The following is an 18,019-nucleotide window of genomic DNA, read 5'->3' as shown; positions in this document are numbered from 1 at the left end:
TTAAATTTGAAAATATTAAGTTGGTTGAACAATATAATTTTGCTTATTATTTTTAATTGGATTAATCAGACTAAGATACTTTAGTAAGAAAAGCAGTAAAAAGCTGAACGAAAATAGAATGTTTCACAGAGTAATGCAAAACCGTTACAATGATGAATGAATTGACAATGGAGATTGTGAAATGTTAATATCAAACATAAAGTTATAAGTTTATAAAGTGGATGATAACAAGTAGGTTAATTACCCAGATTCTGAAGCAGCACTCTCATCATCCAAATCTTGGACAAAGATTTCAGTGGGTTCAAGGCAGCCTCTCAGAGATTCAAGTCCCAATTGTGCTCGTTCGTTATCTCCGAATCCGAAGAGTCTTCCTTTGTCAGTTACTACGACGGTGTGATACAGGCCGGTGCTGATTCGAGACACGCAGTGAGCTCGTAAGCAGTCGAGGCTTCGAGGGCTCAAGACTTTGTCAGATACTCCTCTGTCTGGAAATCCAAGGCTGCCAAATCCCATCCATCCAAAGCCATAAACAATACCAGTGTCAACCAACACAAAAGTTTTCCTCTTTCTTGCACATACCTGGAACGAAACAAAAGCGTTATCAAACAAATCGTAAATAACACGATCTTATCTAGATGATGCAAGATATGTGACATCAAATGTTTCGAGCCTGTGCTATGAGCTTACTTCAGCATCAGAGACTAAAAATGCAATTAAGAATCACACAAGAAAGCTATCCAGATTTAGTTCGGTGAACATCGTCGATACCTGTACGGCAAGGTGGTTCTTAAGGCTGTTCAAGGGTTGAGGAATAGTCTTGTCAATCTCATCTCCATGGCCCAGTGCACCACAGTAGCCTTTTCCCCAAGTATATACCTGCAATGAGAAATCAACAAAATAGATGTCATAAACTATATCCTAGGATGTTAATCAGGTTACTATGCTGATCTTGAGTTTGGGAACTAACAAATCCATTAGAATCTAATGCCACTGCATGCTCGTCCCCAGCAGAGACCGAAACAATATGAATATCCTTTAATCTAAATGTCTGGAGAACTCGAGGCTGGAACTCGTTGTGCTGCTCCCCATGGCCAAGGCAGAAATTTGACCCTGACCCAAAAGAGTATAATCTCCCATCATTAACTACGGCCAATACGTAGCTTGGACCAGCGGAGATCTGAATTACAGATCCAATTTCCACAAGCCGTTCGACAACCTTTGGAGTAGATTTCTCTAATGTATCACCATGGCCAAGCTGACCATATGTGTTTGTTCCGCACGTATAGACATGGCCTTGTCTTGTTAAAAAGACTGAAAAGTTATGTCCCACAGAGACCTGAAGAAAATTTACATGCCATAATCAACAAGTAGTCTATCAGTTTTAAGAACAATAACCAGCATGAATACATGCTTATGGAGGATTCTAGGGGGTTGAAATCCCCCTCTTCTGTAATATTTTATTCCATGAATGAAATGTGTTTCCATTAAAAAAAAAATACAGGTATATGAAGGCACGCAATTGTCCACTTGTTAACTACAATCCAATTCTAACTTCAGCCCGTAATTCTCTTAGAATGTTCATCTTTTGCTGTCATTCTCTCATCTTCTTTCCTGCTTTCACTTTCAGAGCCATCAAAGGAAATTTTTTCCTTTCATAATTTCATCCATCAATGAAATTGTTTCTTATTAAAAAAAAAAAAAAAAAATCTAGAGCCATCAGAGATCCTAGAACCCCTCTGATTATTCTGCCATTCGTCTTGAAGTGAATTCTCTTTAAGACCTAATCCCACTGGGATTTGAAAACATACAACTCTAATATCCCAGATTTCTTCAAACATCAGAGGGCTGGTGGGATAATTTGGTTGATGAAAAGTCAGGCTAGTTTTTTGTTTGAAATTTTTGGGATCTCAACCCCCAAAAAATGACTGTCACTTGCATTTATCATATACATACGTGCAATCACATCAATTATAACACACATAAATAAAAATACTCTAGTACATGGATATTAATAAAAATAAACCACAAGGAAAGGTTTATTCCAAGGAAAAAACATTTCTTGCTAGCCATGTCAATCTGTATTATGACGTTGCAATTAAATGTGAAATTCAAACAAATCATGGAAGATACATATGGGACTAAAACAGAGATTTTAAGCATTTTACCTGCTTGCATGGAATTCCACTTAATCCTTCAACAAGTCTAGGTCTAAAGATTTGAAAGCTTGTATCTCTGTGTCCACAACAAAATGATGAATTATCTCCACACGTGAAAACCTATTGATGAAGACAAGCCATAGGATTATCAAAGACCGTAATTGAGAGTGACATCCATGAAACCATGTACTACAGTGCCAATGAGTGACAAATAACTATTGCAAAAAAATCTAGTAACAGTGATCTGCTAGTACCGGTTGCTTTCATACACTAGGCATGTAGGTATGTAACATGGAGTATAATTAGAATCATTAAAACTAAGTCCACAAATCCGAGCAAATCATGAAGATTGACACAGAATTTTAAGGTTTATTACGATTTAGAATTTTGGAAGACAAAGAGTCTTCAAAATCAGCTGCAATTTCCAACATGGTACTTCTAATAATTCCAACTAAGAGCTCAATTAGGATCAAGATAGCAATAAGACTAAAAAATTCTATGATACAGGAAATCATAAACATCAACCATCTAATTCACTGACCAAATCTGTAGAGAAATTTAGACAGCTAAGTGCGTGGTCTATTTGAGATCAAAAGATATTAAAAATATATCCGTATATAAAAAGCAGAGAGAGAGAGAGAGGGAACCCGTTGTGAGGTACAAAATCTGTATCAAGGAGAACCAATAACAGTACATAACAGTTCAAACATAGTACGTATTATAATATAGATCAAATCCAACATAAGATTCAATTGTTTACCTGTCCTGACTGTGTGACAAAAGCAGCATGATTGTGAGAAGCAGAAACTTGTTCAACATATACAGAAGGTGGAAAGTTAATTCGAGTAAATGATACACATTGTGTGGTCTCAGCGCCATGGCCAAGAACACCACATAAGCTGGAACCACATGAGTATACTGATGCTTTGCTAATCAGTAATGTATGATATCTTCCAGTTGCAATCTGCATCTGCTATAAAATAAATAGGAAATAACTTCAAATTCTCTACCACAAATAAAAAGTATAATCGACAGCAAACAATCAAAATCATATCTTCGACACGAGATTTTTTAATTTTTTTAATTTTTTTAATTTTAATTTTTTTTTTTTTACATCTTACAGGTTGAGTAGAGGAGCATTACCTATGACTGTAAAAGACACTGTTAGCTACTATGCTCGTTCAATAGAACAATGCAAACTCTACATGTAATACTTAGTAACAAGTATGGTCATATCTAGGTAAAACCCATTTATTGTCTCATCAACAAGTTATGCACTCTATTTAAAAAAAAAAAAAAAAAACAAGAAGAAATATTCACAACTATTAACATTTTAACTAAATCAGGGGCCAAACCTCTATATTACTTTATGTTTTGCGATCTTGATCAAAAGGCATCAAATGTAGCCACATGGAAAACCAGCAAATTAAAAAATATTGATGACGAAAGAATAACCAAGAAGGCCAACCTTGAGAGGCAAACTATAAACTATGAATCACGTTACTTTCTTGTAAAGTGCAAAACCTAACATCAACTATATTTCTCAGATATGTACAAATTCAATTTTAAAATCCAATTTCCATCCAACGAAATTTCAAAGCCCAATAAATAGCTAGATATTTTAAGTATGCAAAATCCAGGCACATTCACAAGTACAGTAATTTAACTAAAAAGAAAAGCAATAGTTCTAGAAGAAATAATACATTGCCTTCTGAGGTCTCAACAATGTTGGAAGATTTTTCCACCAATTGCAAGAACCTAAAAACCCGTTTCCACTTCCCTTGACAGCGATCAAAGAGTTGTTTCTGGGAATCCCCTCCCATTCTGGAATAAATGCTGTGTGATATACATAATTGAAATGCTGCAAAATCAACTAATGATCGAAACTTGAGGGGGTACAACTCATGGCTTCCTCCAAACATCTTGCAAGTCAATTCCAAGCAAACAAGATCACGAGCACTAAGCCGGCCAGAGGTTAGAACTTCGAAAATTAAATGTGAAGGCAAGTCCGCAAATGAGGTTGAATGAAGCCATTTAGCCATACTTTCAGTCAAATTTCTGACTTTCCAAGCTTGAATGAAATTTCAAATAAGAATCCCACTGAAATACAGTTAAAACTGACTCCCAGCTGAAAACAGAGGCGCTGATAGATGTAACCAATTATAGCCAACACGTAAGCGTTGTCAAATTTTTAGGCGAAATCTCAAGCAATTAAAGCAACAAATAAAGAACACATCAGAAGGGAGGAAAATATGGGAAATACAGTACAAAAAGAGTGTTCCTGAAAAGAATTTCAGCCTTAATGGGTACAAGGATTGGAAACAAATCATCAGATGGGACAAATGACACCCGCACAAGTTATTCAAAATTGGAAGAAATGCAATTTTTTTTTCCTGCAAAAATCAATAAAAACAGTAGAAACAATTAGAATGCAGTAAATTACCTCAAAGATAATGACAAAATATCATCTCAAGAGCACTAAAAAGGTTTCAAGTAGACGCAAAGGTCAAAGTTGGTTCGTGCTTAAAATCAGATGAGACGAGTATGATTAATTGATTCAGACAACCAATGTTACTAACAAAAATAACAGGGATGAATTTGAAAACGAACGATGGTGTTGATAAAGATGAGAAATGAGGCTTCATGATTGCAATGTCTGGAAGGCGACCAAGCATGCAAGAGATTGAGGATTACACAGGAATCAAGGGGGGGGGGGGGGGGNTCAGTGCCGGTCACTTACTTTTCTGCAGAAAACTTACAATTAAATAACTTCAATGAAAAATGAGAGGGGTGAGAGGAAATGTTAGTTAGCCGCCAGAAAGAGAGAGAGAGGAGGCAAGAGTGATGATTACGAAGCTTTTAAGTGCCGGTCACTAGTTTTTCTGCAGAAAAAGTTAAGAATAAATTACTTCCATGACAAATGGAACGGCAATGAGAGAGAGAAGTGTATTGGAAACGAAATTGGAGTCTCGCGTTAGAGAGAGAGATGAATTAACAGCAAGCGAAGTAGAAAGAATAAGAAATTGGACTTCAAGAACTCTCTCGAATAACATATTCTGATTTTTCATTTCAAGTAAGGGAATTTCACAACAAAGATGAAAGGATTTAGACATGTCTGAAAAAATAAAGAATAATCCGCAAAAAACCATTATCCCACGAGGACGCCTATGCAAAATCCACAACTATTAATCATAATTTTGGAGTTGGACCTAACATCCGTGTCTTTGTTAATCTCATCTCAAAACTAAGGAACAACTTTCACCCGAAACACCATATGAAAGTCCTTCGTTCCCTAAAAGAAGCTCGCACTTTCAGAAATTGATAAGAAAGAGTCAAATTCCGCTATCAGCTCACCAACAAGTCCAAATTGAAAATCCGAATAATGATTCCCAAAAAGAACCTCAAATTTCGTACTTCCATTCACACATTTGAACAAAAGTAAATTCCTCGACCACAGAATCGAAGATTATAGAGGGAATTTGGGCCTTCAGCAACAAATAAACTAGTATAATTTCGGTGAAAATTATACAACATACCAAACAAGATCCTCCGGTTTTTCGTCAGACATTACGCATTATAATCGATTTCATGACAACTCAGATCTTGTTCTACGCCAACCTCAGAAAGTAGACGCACACTAAGAACAATCAGAACGAAAAACACTACGCTGACAGAGTATATATGAATCAGTTGGACAAAACAAAATGAGAATAGGTAAAAAAAAAAAAAAAAAAAACCGCGGATTGAGATCCTTGAGCTCTGACTTTTAGAAGAAACTGCAAAATCCTCCTCGATTTCTGGAGAGAGTAGGAAGTTTGGCTTCAATACGCCGAAAGTTCAATTTTGAGAGAGAATATGCTTCCGACTCTCTTTTCTCTCTCTCAATAATATTTTTTTTCCCCCTTTTGCTATCAATTTCATTAAATTAATAAAAATATTTGTAATTTTTTTTCTAAAAAAAATTAAAATTTTCATAATTTTTCTCTTTAGCGGACTACACAATTCTTTTTTAATTTTATTTCGAATAAATAATTAAAGAAGATAATTACATATTTAGTGAATAAAACATTTATTTTTTTTATTATTTATTATGTAAAATAGTTGTGCAGTAGACAGAGTTTTATGTAATAGTTGCATTTACTTCCTTAGTTAATAAGGTAGCAGATTCAACGTCCACTAGATTAGAAAGCAACGCTTTTGTTAGGTAGCGTGTAGAATGGTCGAGAGTACACTATTTTTCTATGTTCGGTTTACATGATACTTTTTTTTTTTTTTTTATCGTTCATTGTTCCCTTTCCTGCAAATTTTTCAACCGTGGATTCAAAATTTGTGGGGCCCTATCTATTCCATCTCTCGAGCCCTAAATAAACCATTTTCCTTTCAAATTTATTATCCCTTTATTATTCATATACATTTGATTTATATGAGAGTATGAAATGAAGAATTTAATAATCGACTGTTACAATAATAATTGATATCTTATTTAATAAACTAGACTATGAGTTTGATAATGAATAAGGTATTTATTATTATTATTATTATTCAAATGGAATAAAATCACTAATATATTTAATGCTTTGAGACTTTTGAATCATTTTTATTCATTAAATATAAGCTAAATCAATAAATATATATATATATATATATATCATTAAAATTTGTATAATAAGTACTTTTACAGCAATAATTTTTAACTTGCTAAAATCTAAAAATGTTCTTAAATTAAAAAAAATACTTTTACTAAAATTTAATTTAAAAAATACCCCAATCTTTTTAATTTTTTCTTTTAATTTATTATTAATATGCGGACAAAATTGCTTCTTTTTCTCTTAGGGTTAGGTTCATGAATATTTTTTAAATATTTTTTAAACACGACAACGATGAACGTATTTTTTTAAAAACTTTTTTAAAAGTCGAAGGATATTAACAAAACATTAGAAAGCTCAATCGTATATTTTTAAAATCTAAAGATATTATTTACGTGGTACGTAAGAATTTAGGAATTTGGGTTGAATTTTATTAACTAATCTCGAGGCTGTGGTTGTGTACATGGAAGTTTAATGATTGTGATTGTGGACATAAAATTGCCAACAATCCAAGGGAAAAACATAAAGTTGGTTGTTGGTTGGTTGTTTGTTTGTTTAATTTTTTTAAGAATAAAATGTCTGTTTAGATCTTAGTTTTTAAGGGACTATATGTTACCTAACTATATATTATAATATTAATCATTTTATTTTGTTTATTAGTAATGGATGTGTATAGTAAAAAAAAATATATATAATTAATTCGTTTTTGAAAGAAATTGAGATGTTGACCCAGTATAAAAGTCAAAGATAATTTTTTTTTTTTTGGTAATATATATATATATATANATATATTTTGTATTTTGTATTTTGTATGCTTGAGCTCGAGCTCGAGTTAAAATACAAAAGGATTCGAGCGTGGGCATAGATGATGGATGCACGATTTATGTTCATAAGAACCAAATGATGAGGATGAGGTGTTGATTTGGGAAGGAGCTTGAGCTTGGAAGATAACAAACCCATGAGAATCTTGACTTTATGCTTTAGTCTCGTACGAATGTAGTTGAAATTTAGTTTGTTAGGTTTGTGGAAGTGAGATCTACAATATTAAAGAAGAAATCGCGTGAAAATAACAACTATACCTTGAATTTCTATACGAGGGACATGTCGGGTATTAATGAAAAAATCTGGAAAACGCAGGAAGTACACGAAGAAGGAGTTGACCTGCGCGTGGGGTTCATGTGCATGCGGCGGAAGGAGGAAGGCGTGTGGTGAACACATGCAGATGTGTGACGAACTTCTTGTGTAATTGGAAAAAATTGGGAAGAAAAAGTCACTTTAAGAACATTTTACGCGAAAAAAGAGTTAAGTGATCTAGAGATGAGAGACGCAACATGAGTGAGATGGGGCGTGGATGAGCTTAGACTTCAAAGATCCTACCTAGATTCAATGATTACCACTTATATGATTGAACCAACAAGGTGCTCTTTCTTAAACGTCTTATTCACCGAGAATCTTAAGATTAAACATATTTGATACGAAGCAAATCTAAGATACGAGTCTTCCAACAAAACTTTCATACGATTTGCACTAATATTCAAAATCTAGATTCATTGTATCGTATCGACGCTCCTAGACATTTTCTTGCATTCATTGCAGCCTCGACAATGCTGAATGACGTCTAATATGATAACTTTTTGATGGAATGTATGAACCACCTTAGCCAAGCTTAATGGCTTCTTATATCACTCTCATAATCACAATCACAATTGGTAGCTTAATTTCAAAGGATTGCACATGCAACCTTGTTGAATCCTACCCATAACATCGATATTAAATTATTTTTGTTCATATATTTTTCATTGGGTGGATTTAAATTCTATCCAGTTCTTGAATGAAAAATATGCTTCCAAACGAAAGTGTGAGGAATGAAGCAGCTGCAAGGGGTCCATTAAACGTGGACGATGGTCTTCAAAGTAAGCAAAGCACAAGATACCCCAAATTCATTCATGATGCTTCCAAGGCAAAACGCGGAGTCGGCCATGGCGATGGCAACATCAAATTTATGGTTGCAGAAACGGGGAAGCAAAGAGCTGTTGGCCCTCAAACCCCATCACATCCACATCGCATTCAATCCCCTCCTTAATTATTGGACTTCAATAGTGTTCTACAGTATTCCCTTTTCTCTGTTCTTTTCAACACGTCCAATTCACAAAAGTTCCCATTTGAACTTTGTAAGAAACAAGGGATTTCTTCAACATTTTACTGCTTCCTCGATTCGCGGAGTTATGGGAAGTGAAAAGCAAAAGAAACCAAAGAAACAATCATAATCACATTGATGAGATTTCTCCTGGCATGTGTGTGAGTTTTCTTGCATTTATGTCATTTGGGTCTTTCTTATTTGGTTCCTTTTCTTCATAAATTTCACTGGCTTTGTTCTTAGGATGATGCTTCATTTTCTGATGGGGAGTTAACACTACTAGGAAGCTGCGGCTTTGTCAACCCCAAGAAGTTTGTGCACATGGGGTTGCCATTTGTCTATTAATAAACCTCCTAACCCCATGGCTGTACATTTATATATTGTTTATTTTTGGAATCAGCTGCCACTTTGATTTGGATTTGTATCTTTCGCATCTGTTCTGCCAGAGGTATAGTAAAAAGCAGCTGAGTGGGACTTTTGAGAGGCGATTTCTTGATATTTTTTAGGAATGTCAGTGGGATTTGAAGGGGATTTGAAGGGGATCTCAGGCAAAGTTGAGTACATCGGATCGAGTTAAAAGCATTTACCGATGGGTTCTTCTTGTGCTCTCAAAACATGATAGTTTGTTCTTTCAGGAGTTTTCTTCAGTTGGATCGATTTCAGGATCAAATAAGCTGTTTTGTTTGTCGAACTGGAGTGCCAGGAAGATACTGGCGAAGTCTGCTGATACTGATAGTGTTTGAGATTTGTTGGAAATGGCTGAAAATGCTGACCCAGAGGGGCGATCTCTTGCTTTGACGCCCACATGGTCTGTTGCTTCTGTATTGACAATTTTTGTGGCTGTTTCATTGCTTGTTGAGCGGTCCATCCATAGGCTAAGCTCTGTAAGTATATTTCTGGACCCTGATTGTTATGCTTTAAACAAAGAATCTGGCCTGTTCACTAGACAAAAATAGCATGATTAACTTGGTTGGAGTTCTTATTTTAGTTTATGCAAATTCATGTACTATATGAAATATGTCTGGAACTTGGATTTTGTTGTGAAAATGTTTTAGACTCTGAGTGTTTGCCAGCTTATCTTTACATTGTTCTTGGATATTGAAGATGTTAAGGTTTGTACTACTCAAGAAATTTCTGCATGCTTTTGTGCTTACATGTGTGATTCTACTCTAGAGAAGATACATAATCTGGCTAAGAAGTATTTCAGAGACTCCAGACATTTTCTCCGTGATTCTTTTGTAACAACTCAAGCGCACCGCTAGCAGATATTGTCCACTTTGAGCTTTCCCTTCCGGGCTTCCCCTCAAGGTTTTAAAACACGTATATTAAGGAGAGGTTTCCACACTCTTATGGGGATAACCAGCGTCTTCATTGGCACACCGTGGTGTGTGGCTTTGATACCACTGTAACGAAGTATTTCTTACAAATGTGTGAAAACATTTTCTTAGCAGACGCGTCTTAAAAACCTTGAGGGGAGCCCGAAAGGGAAAGCCCAAAAGAGGGCAATATCTGCTAGTGGTAAGCTTGAACTGTTACAGATTTTATCCTAATCTTGATACGAGCTTGTTACTTTCACTTTTTCAGTGGCTGGGAAAAACTCATAGAAAGCCTTTATTTGAGGCAGTGGAGAAAATGAAAGAAGGTAACCGGCCTATTTATTTGCTCGATCACTTGGAATAAGAATAGCTTCAGATGATGCCTGGTTCTCATTTGAATTCAGTAATAGATCTCCATTTTTCTCATATAAATGCAATTCTTTGGCTTTGCAGAGTTAATGCTGCTTGGATTCATTTCTTTGCTTCTGACAGCAACGTCTAGCGTGATATCGAATATCTGCGTTCCATCCAAGTTTTATGATACCTCTTTCACTCCATGCACCCAGTCAGAGATTGATGAACAAAATGAGGATAATAGTTCATCTGAGAAGCGAAAGCTATATATGGTGTCTGTTTTCCCACATTTGTATAGGAGGATGCTAAGTGTGAACAAAAATACTTGCAAAGAGGCACGTTATGGTGTTTTTTTAATCTCGAACCGTTTCTTCTTCCACCCAATAGTCCATTGAATTTTGAAATCTCCTCATTTTGCAGGGTCATGAGCCATTTGTATCTTATGAAGGTCTCGAACAATTGCATCGCTTTATCTTTATAATGGCAGTAACTCATATATTTTATAGTTGCTTGACAATGTTGCTGGCAATTGTGAAGGTTAGATGTTCTTTCATACTCATTTTGTATTAAACCTTGATGAAAACTTAATCAGTTTACAAAAAATTTTGCAAACAGATTTTATGGATAGTTTGATTTACTTTCTTTCAATCATAGATTTTTTTCCTCAAGCAGTTTGCTGCATTCTCTAAAATCATAGAGATTAAACCGTTTTTTTTTTTTTTTTTTTTTACTTTCGGAATCTTTTATTTGGGGTTGATTTGGGAGAAGAACAATAGAAATGCTGTTCTTTTGATGGTTAAGCGTAATATGGATCATTCTGACTTCTATCTGTGAGATCTCACATTGGTTGGAGAGGGGAACGAAACATTCCTTATAAGGGTGTGAAAACCTCTCCCTAGTTGACGCATTTTAAAACCTTGAGGGGAAGTTCGGAAGGGAAAACCCAAAGAGGATAACATCTGCTAGCGGTGGGATTGGGCTGTTACAAATGGTATCAGAGTCAGACACCGGGCGGTGTGCCAGCAAGGATGTTGGGCCCCCCAGGGGGTGGATTGTGAGATTCCACATCGGTTGGAGAAGGGAACGAAACATTTCTTATAAGAGTATGGAAACCTCTCCCTAGTGGATACTTTGAGGGGAAGGCCGGAAGGAAAAGCCCAAAGAGGACAATATTTGCTAGTGGTGGGCTTGGGCTGTTACACTATCTTTGTAAAGTGAATTGCATCATGATACAGTTTGCTTGCCGTGCATCGAACATTCCTAACTTTACTTCTTATTAAATGAAAGTGAAATCGATTTATCTGATATTCAATCCAATATCTATTTGTGCCAGTGTTGAATGTGAGATTTAGTTTTTTAATTAGAGGCATTGACTATTCCTCTATTATGAAATAAAATGTCTGCATTCTTTAAAAGTTTATAGAAGATATATTTATTCTGATGGTTGACATTTGATAATTTGACCAGATCCACAGTTGGAGAGTATGGGAAAATGAAGCTCACATGGACCACCATGATTCATTCAGTGGTGAGCTCTATGATTATGTTACGTGTGCTTCTTAGCATTTAACTCTAGTTTATGTTATCTTATCTTAGCCACTAAACGGGTTCACAAGCTATCTGGGAGTTCAAACCCAGAACTTTGGAGGGTATCTCCAACCCTGCCTAGCCCCTACCACCAGCCACCATATCAGATTTCAGTTCAAATACACTCGAAAAACCTTTTTATCCAACGGCCACAACACTACCATGTCCTTTTTTGTAATAGCCAAAGCTCACCGCTAGCAGATATTGTCCTCTTTGGGCTTTCCTTGTAGATTTTTAAAACGCGTCTACTAGAGAGAGGTTTTCACACCCTTATAAGGAATGTTTCGTTCTTCTCTCCAACTGAATCATTTTAAACGTGTATGATATATTACATCTGAACTTCTGAAGGATCCCTTATTCATATCTATTCTGAGGGACTTCAATTTGTGCTCCCCTAAACCATCTTGCTCAGCCACATAAGTTTCAGATTGTTCAGAGACAAAAACATGCAAAAAGGAGCATCTATTAATAAGCTAGCTTGTAGTTCTAAGTGATAATGTATGCTTGGATCTAATTTTTATTGTCCTTCAGCATAAATGTCCTTATATTATTTTAGTAATTATTGGTCCTTATTTCCTCATATTCGTAGCAAAGTATCAACAACACCAGAGAGTTCTCAACGAACGTTCATGAACAGCACCTATCTGTTCTAAGGGTTCATTTTTGTGTTTTAGTTACTTTGTAATTGATACTACGGTATTTAGCATGACCACCTTTTGTATTCTCTTGATGGTTCGGATTTTTACTTTTGGTGAAATGACGATTATTTCTCTGCTATAGATACTACGAGAAAAAAGATAATGCAGAGACAATCTACCTTTGTACAATATCACACCTCCAATCCTTTAACCAGGAAGAGTGTTCTTATTTGGATGGTAAGCATTTAACTTCTTTTCTTTAAGACAATGCCGTATGACTGCTATATTCATACACCCACCACCATTTTGGATACTTACTTCAACAGTGTATTGTCTGCAAAGGGCTACTATACTGAAACTAGTGGTGTTCTATTAAAATTATACTTCTATTGACATACATATGGACATTAACCCTTCTTTGAAATGATTAATTGGTAACTGTAGACATGTTTCTTTCGGCAATTTGGGCGTTCTGTTGTTCGTTCTGACTACCTTGCACTTCGCAAAGGATTCATCATGGTACATTTATATGTTTAAGTGCTCTATAATTCTTTAGGCTTATATTTGTTGCCATCCAGTTATAATTTTCTTTCTTTCTTCTTTCATCTCCTCTCTGTTGCCAGTTCTTATTTGTGTGGATTGCTAACTTTCTTTCATGTCTTTACCATTTGCGCACATTTTAGAGCTGTAGCATTTTCAAATCTCCCTCTGCTTCTTCACCAATAAAAAAATATAATCTTTTAGTTATCAGTATTTACGATTTTCCTGCATCTTATTCATTGCAGAATCACAATCTCTCATCAAAATATGATTTCCATAGCTACATGGTTCGTTCGATGGAAGAAGAATTCCAGAGGATAGTTGGTGTGAGGTAGTTGAAGTGTTGTCATCTTCAAGTCTAGAATCTATGTTGCATGTCGTAATTCTATTTTTCTATTCATTGCTATCAAAATAAAGGAGTTTAGGCTCAGCTATTACTCTTTGTAATATATTGTCAGAAGAAGGAAGCTCTCTTCCGTTCTTTGTTGGGATTTGCGTTTTGTAGGGCCCCCTTCGGTTGGAGAGAGGAATGAAACATTCCTTATAAGGGTGTGGAAACCTCTCTCTAGTAAACGCGTTTTAAAAATCGTGAGGCTGACGGCGATACGTAACGAGCCAAAGTGGATAATATTTGCTAGCGGTGGGTTTGGGCTGGTATAAATGGTAGCAAAGCCAGATACCGGCGGTGTGCCAGCAAGGACGTTGGGCTCCCAAGGGGGGTGGATTGTGAGATCCCACATTGGTTGGAGAAGGAACGGAACATTTCTTATAAGGGTGTGGAAACCTCTCCCTAGTAGACGCGTTTTAAAAACCATGAGACTGACAGCGATACGTAACGGGCCAAAGTGGACAAGGTTTTTGCTGTTACAATTTTTCTGTGCTAATTTCAATGGTTTTGTCCTTTGAGTGGAATAGAAAATCTTTTGAAGACAAATTTGAAGCCGCCCAGAATGTCGTTCCGATATGCTCTTCTTTTTTGCTTTTCTATGTTTTTTTAGGAAATTAACTTTTAGAATCCACTGAAAGAAATGTGTTTTCTGCGATAATATTTCTAAAGTTTCATCCCCAAGTGTAGCTAAATTTCTTACTTCGTGGGAATTAAGGAAGCCAATCCTGTTTTCACTTTATTGCAGCGGTCCACTATGGGGATTTGTTGTTGCGTTTCTCCTGTTTAACGTGAAAGGTAACATCTGTTTGCGTCACTGCATTTCTTGCTCTCGTTTAAACAATTTATTTATTTACCGAGAACGACAGTCGTCCTTCACCGTGTCCCTTAATCATAATTTTCAAACTGCAACTAGCTTGTTCTTATAAGCTTTGATATCTTTTCCCATCTTTCAGGGTCTAATCTATACTTTTGGATAGCAACTATTCCTGTTACTGTGAGTCCTCTGTCTCTCTGTCTCAAGAGCTGCAGCATGTATCTAGTTGATGGTCAGCTGATCTTTTGGCTACTTTTCATTTTATATACAGCTTGTTCTTTTAGTAGGCACAAAGTTACAGCATATTATTGCAACTTTGACATTGGAGAATGCTGGTATAACCGGCTTCGTTTCTGGAGCAAAGCTGAGGCCTCGTGACGATCTTTTCTGGTTTAAGAAGCCTGAACTCCTGTTGTCCTTGATCCATTTTGTTCTTTTCCAGGCATGTCTTGATTAACAATGTTGCCTACAAATTCAAGTTGATATCTACTTCTGCATCGGAATAAACAAGATGTATCTGTTATATTCATAGTTTTTTTCCCTTTTTCTCTTAATTTTCTTGCAGAATGCTTTTGAATTGGCTTCGTTCTTCTGGTTCTGGGTACGAGTCCTGGCTTCTTTAATCTCCATGGAAATCGAAACCAAGCCACTTTGAAATTTTCGTATTTCACCGATTTATTCTAGTGAAATAGGAAGAATGTGGCATTAGCAACACATTCTGATGTTCATCAACAAAATGACAGAACAAGAGCTCACATTATATAGTTTCCTTAAAAACTTATTGAATTTTTCTCTCCCTTTCTTGGTAATCCAGGCATTCTTTTTTCCTTCTCATAATTATTAGCTTGTTTAATTTGACTACAGTGGCAATTTGGATACAGTTCTTGCTTCATTAGTAATCATCTGCTTGTCTATGTAAGGCTGATCTTGGGGTATGAATCTTTAATTGGGACTGTCATAACCTTATATACATAGCTATGTTAGTCGCCTGTTGTGTGATAAGTATCCTGAAAATACTTGCTTTGCTTTATCTTTTTCGTAGGTTTGCTGGACAGTTTCTTTGCAGTTATAGTACCTTGCCCTTGTATGCACTGGTTACTCAGGTATTGTAAGGCATAATATCAGTTCTTTTCGGGTGGGCTCCTGTCGTTCTTTGAGTTTCTTCCTGGATAGATCTTCTGAATCATGAACATATATGCATACACGAAAACTTGAAATGTATCGAAGCTTCAGGTAGTAGAAAAGAAACGGGATGCTGCTATTTGAGTCGAGTCCGCTCTTGTAAGGGAAAATGGGTGTAGAAGCAATGGCAAGAGTAGTTCTAGTGGAACTTTATCTTATTAGTAGTCCGTTGGAGGATTAACGTTAGTGACACTATCTAATGGCCATTGTTTTCCATTTGTGGTTTTCCCTTGATTGTGATTCTGTAACGGTCCAAGCCTATCGCTAGCAAATACTGTCTTCTTTGGACTTTCCCTCAAGGTTTTTAAAATGCATCTGCTAGGGAGAGGTTTCCACGTCCTTATAAAGAATTCTTCCTTTTTCTCCTCCCCAATCGATGTGGGATCTCACAATCCACTCCTCTTCAGGACTCTGCGTCCTCGCTGGCACTCATTCCCTTCTCCAATCGATGTGGGACCCTCCAATCCACCTCCCTTCAGAGCCCAGCGTCCTTGCTGGCACACAGTCTCGTGTCCATCCCCTTCGGGGCTCAGCCTCCTTGCTGACACATCACTCGGGCATATCCTTATAAAGAATGTTTCATTCTCCTCCCCAACCGACGTTGAATCTCACATATTCATTCCTTTTTTGCTTTATGTTTCTAACTTGCTGTCTCTTTCCTTTATGTTTCTTTTGCAGATGGGAACAAACTACAAGGCTGCCTTAATTCCACAAAGGATAAGAGAAACAATCCATGGGTGGGGTAAGTCAGCTAGAAGGAAGAGAAGGCTCCGGATATTTACTGATGATGCCACATTCAACACAGAAACAAGCACCGTGATGTCACTGGAGGACGACGACAATCCTGATACACCCAAAGTTGTCAATGGCTATGCCGAAATCGAGTTGCAGCCACCTACTCCAGTGAATGCATCCCTCTCTGTTGCTAATGATACATCACGTGGGGTAAAAACCGGCCTTCAACCCTCTCGGTCCCTTTCTTCACCTGTCGCTCAAAACTTCGATATCGAAAACTCTTTAAGAAGCTCATCTATGCCGGTACGAAGATAGCACGTAGCTAGTAAACAGAGCTATAGAAATATCATATAAATTAGCATAAACTTGAGTAAAGAAGTTAGTACAAACATAATTGACAAGATTAAAGTGTTCAAAATGTGAGCCTAGAGATTTGTTTATAGGATACTGAGCTTGTATTCGTAGAAAACAGGACATGAAGCTGCTTGTATTGTAATATATTCTCCCGACAATGTAGGAAAGTTATAGACTACAATAATAGAAGAGAGTTCCCAGATATTCCATATTTCATATGTTTATTAGGAAGCTTTTATTGAAAGCTGCAAGAAGACATTTCTTTGAGGTACAAACTCTAAACCAGACCACCATTGGATTTCATGTTCTGATTTGCTCCCCCACTGAATTTTATGTTATGATTTGCTGGCTCTACTGCTGGAACGTTTCCATCTAGATCGGCTTCAGACGTTTGAATAGATTCTTGGACCATAGAGTAACTCTTGCCGACTGCGCAGCCACAGGGCGGAGGTAATACCGGGTATCTCCACCATTGACACGGCGAACAACTGTAATAGGGTCGACAACCAGAGTTTCTGCCACAGGCGTGGTTTGGAGGACACACATATCCTCCACCATGGTTGCCATGGTTGCAGCAGTCGCGGTACGATCTAAATTTCGGTATGCTACCTTCTGGTACTATATTATTTAGCTCAGCATGGATGAAATTGTGAAGTTCATACTCTTGTCCAAAAGATACACTGTTATTTATTGATTCGTTTTCAGAATCGTTGTCTTTGAGAACTCGGTTGGCGGAGCTGTGGCTTAAGCAGAGCAACATCAAGAGACTAACCAAGATACTATCTTTTGTGACAGCCATTTTCTTGAAATCTACCATTTCAGGAAGAAATCAAGTACTTTCCTGTGCTTCTCAGAGTGAGTTCTTTTGCATTTTATAGGGTAGGGAGTTTGCTGAGTTTGGAGGAGAGAATGCTAAAGCAACAAAAGCATTGACATTGGTTCGGCCTAAGAGTCCGGAGGCCAACATTGTGTGAGGTTATTGCCTTAGTTCCTGAGACTGTTGCATGAAATATCAGGCAAGATCCTTCCCAAAGTGCAAGGATTACTCAATGTAACTTAGATCAACATGATGTCAATTATTACAAAAGATTTTAGTTTGAAAACCATCCAACCAAAAAACAAAAACCCATCTCGAACATTAAAGGGTCATTTGTTCTTCATCACAATCACACTGTTACGGCTGTGGGTAAGTGATTGTGCAACACTTGTTCTAACCGGCGAACAAGTCAGTC

General features: G+C 36.7%; 2 protein-coding genes across 5 annotated transcripts; one reads left to right on the top strand and one right to left on the bottom strand.

Annotated features, from left to right (window-relative positions):
- Positions 1–104: 104 nt before the first annotated feature.
- LOC111788849 (ultraviolet-B receptor UVR8-like) lies at positions 105–5,709 on the bottom strand. Of its 4 annotated transcripts, none has more exons than XM_023669401.1 (7): positions 5,693–5,709; positions 3,860–4,549; positions 2,917–3,129; positions 2,166–2,276; positions 968–1,336; positions 769–876; positions 105–579 (listed from the first exon to the last, which is right to left on the bottom strand). In XM_023669401.1, exons 2-7 carry the CDS (start codon positions 4,196–4,198, stop codon positions 241–243), a joined length of 1,479 nt encoding a protein of 492 aa, XP_023525169.1. In that variant the 5' UTR covers positions 4,199–4,549; positions 5,693–5,709; the 3' UTR covers positions 105–240. The 4 variants fall into 4 exon arrangements, with proteins under 4 accessions (XP_023525169.1, XP_023525168.1, XP_023525172.1 ...); XM_023669400.1 differs by lacking the exon at positions 5,693–5,709 and adding an exon at positions 4,916–5,042; XM_023669404.1 differs by lacking the exon at positions 5,693–5,709 and adding an exon at positions 4,916–5,042 and having other exon boundaries at positions 2,917–3,126.
- Positions 5,710–8,569: 2,860 nt separating this feature from the next.
- LOC111788848 (MLO-like protein 11) lies at positions 8,570–17,890 on the top strand. Its single transcript, XM_023669399.1, has 17 exons — positions 8,570–9,040; positions 9,123–9,763; positions 10,464–10,521; positions 10,649–10,884; positions 10,970–11,086; positions 12,017–12,077; positions 12,917–13,011; positions 13,219–13,293; positions 13,560–13,645; positions 14,448–14,497; positions 14,656–14,696; positions 14,788–14,958; positions 15,082–15,117; positions 15,381–15,448; positions 15,559–15,619; positions 16,377–17,387; positions 17,666–17,890. The coding sequence occupies exons 2-16, from the start codon at positions 9,635–9,637 to the stop codon at positions 16,746–16,748; spliced, it is 1,656 nt and encodes a 551-aa protein (XP_023525167.1). The 5' UTR covers positions 8,570–9,040; positions 9,123–9,634; the 3' UTR covers positions 16,749–17,387; positions 17,666–17,890.
- Positions 17,891–18,019: the final 129 nt, after the last annotated feature.

This window comes from Cucurbita pepo, chromosome LG02, assembly GCF_002806865.2.
Source record: "Cucurbita pepo subsp. pepo cultivar mu-cu-16 chromosome LG02, ASM280686v2, whole genome shotgun sequence".
Classification (NCBI taxonomy): Eukaryota; Viridiplantae; Streptophyta; class Magnoliopsida; order Cucurbitales; family Cucurbitaceae; genus Cucurbita; species Cucurbita pepo.
This window is presented reverse-complemented; position numbering and strand designations above follow the sequence as displayed.

Coding starts and splice junctions, on each gene's coding strand:
- LOC111788849 (XM_023669401.1), bottom strand. CDS start 4,198: ATGGCTAAATGGCTTCATTCAACCTCATTTGCGGACTTGCCTTCACAT. Junction 3,130..3,859: donor TTGAGACCTCAGAAGGCAAT/GTATTATTTCTT, acceptor TTTATTTTATAG/CAGATGCAGATTGCAACTGG. Junction 580..768: donor AGAACCACCTTGCCGTACAG/GTATCGACGATG, acceptor GTTTCGTTCCAG/GTATGTGCAAGAAAGAGGAA.
- LOC111788848 (XM_023669399.1), top strand. CDS start 9,635: ATGGCTGAAAATGCTGACCCAGAGGGGCGATCTCTTGCTTTGACGCCC. Junction 15,449..15,558: donor TATGTAAGGCTGATCTTGGG/GTATGAATCTTT, acceptor TCTTTTTCGTAG/GTTTGCTGGACAGTTTCTTT. Junction 15,620..16,376: donor TGTATGCACTGGTTACTCAG/GTATTGTAAGGC, acceptor TTTCTTTTGCAG/ATGGGAACAAACTACAAGGC.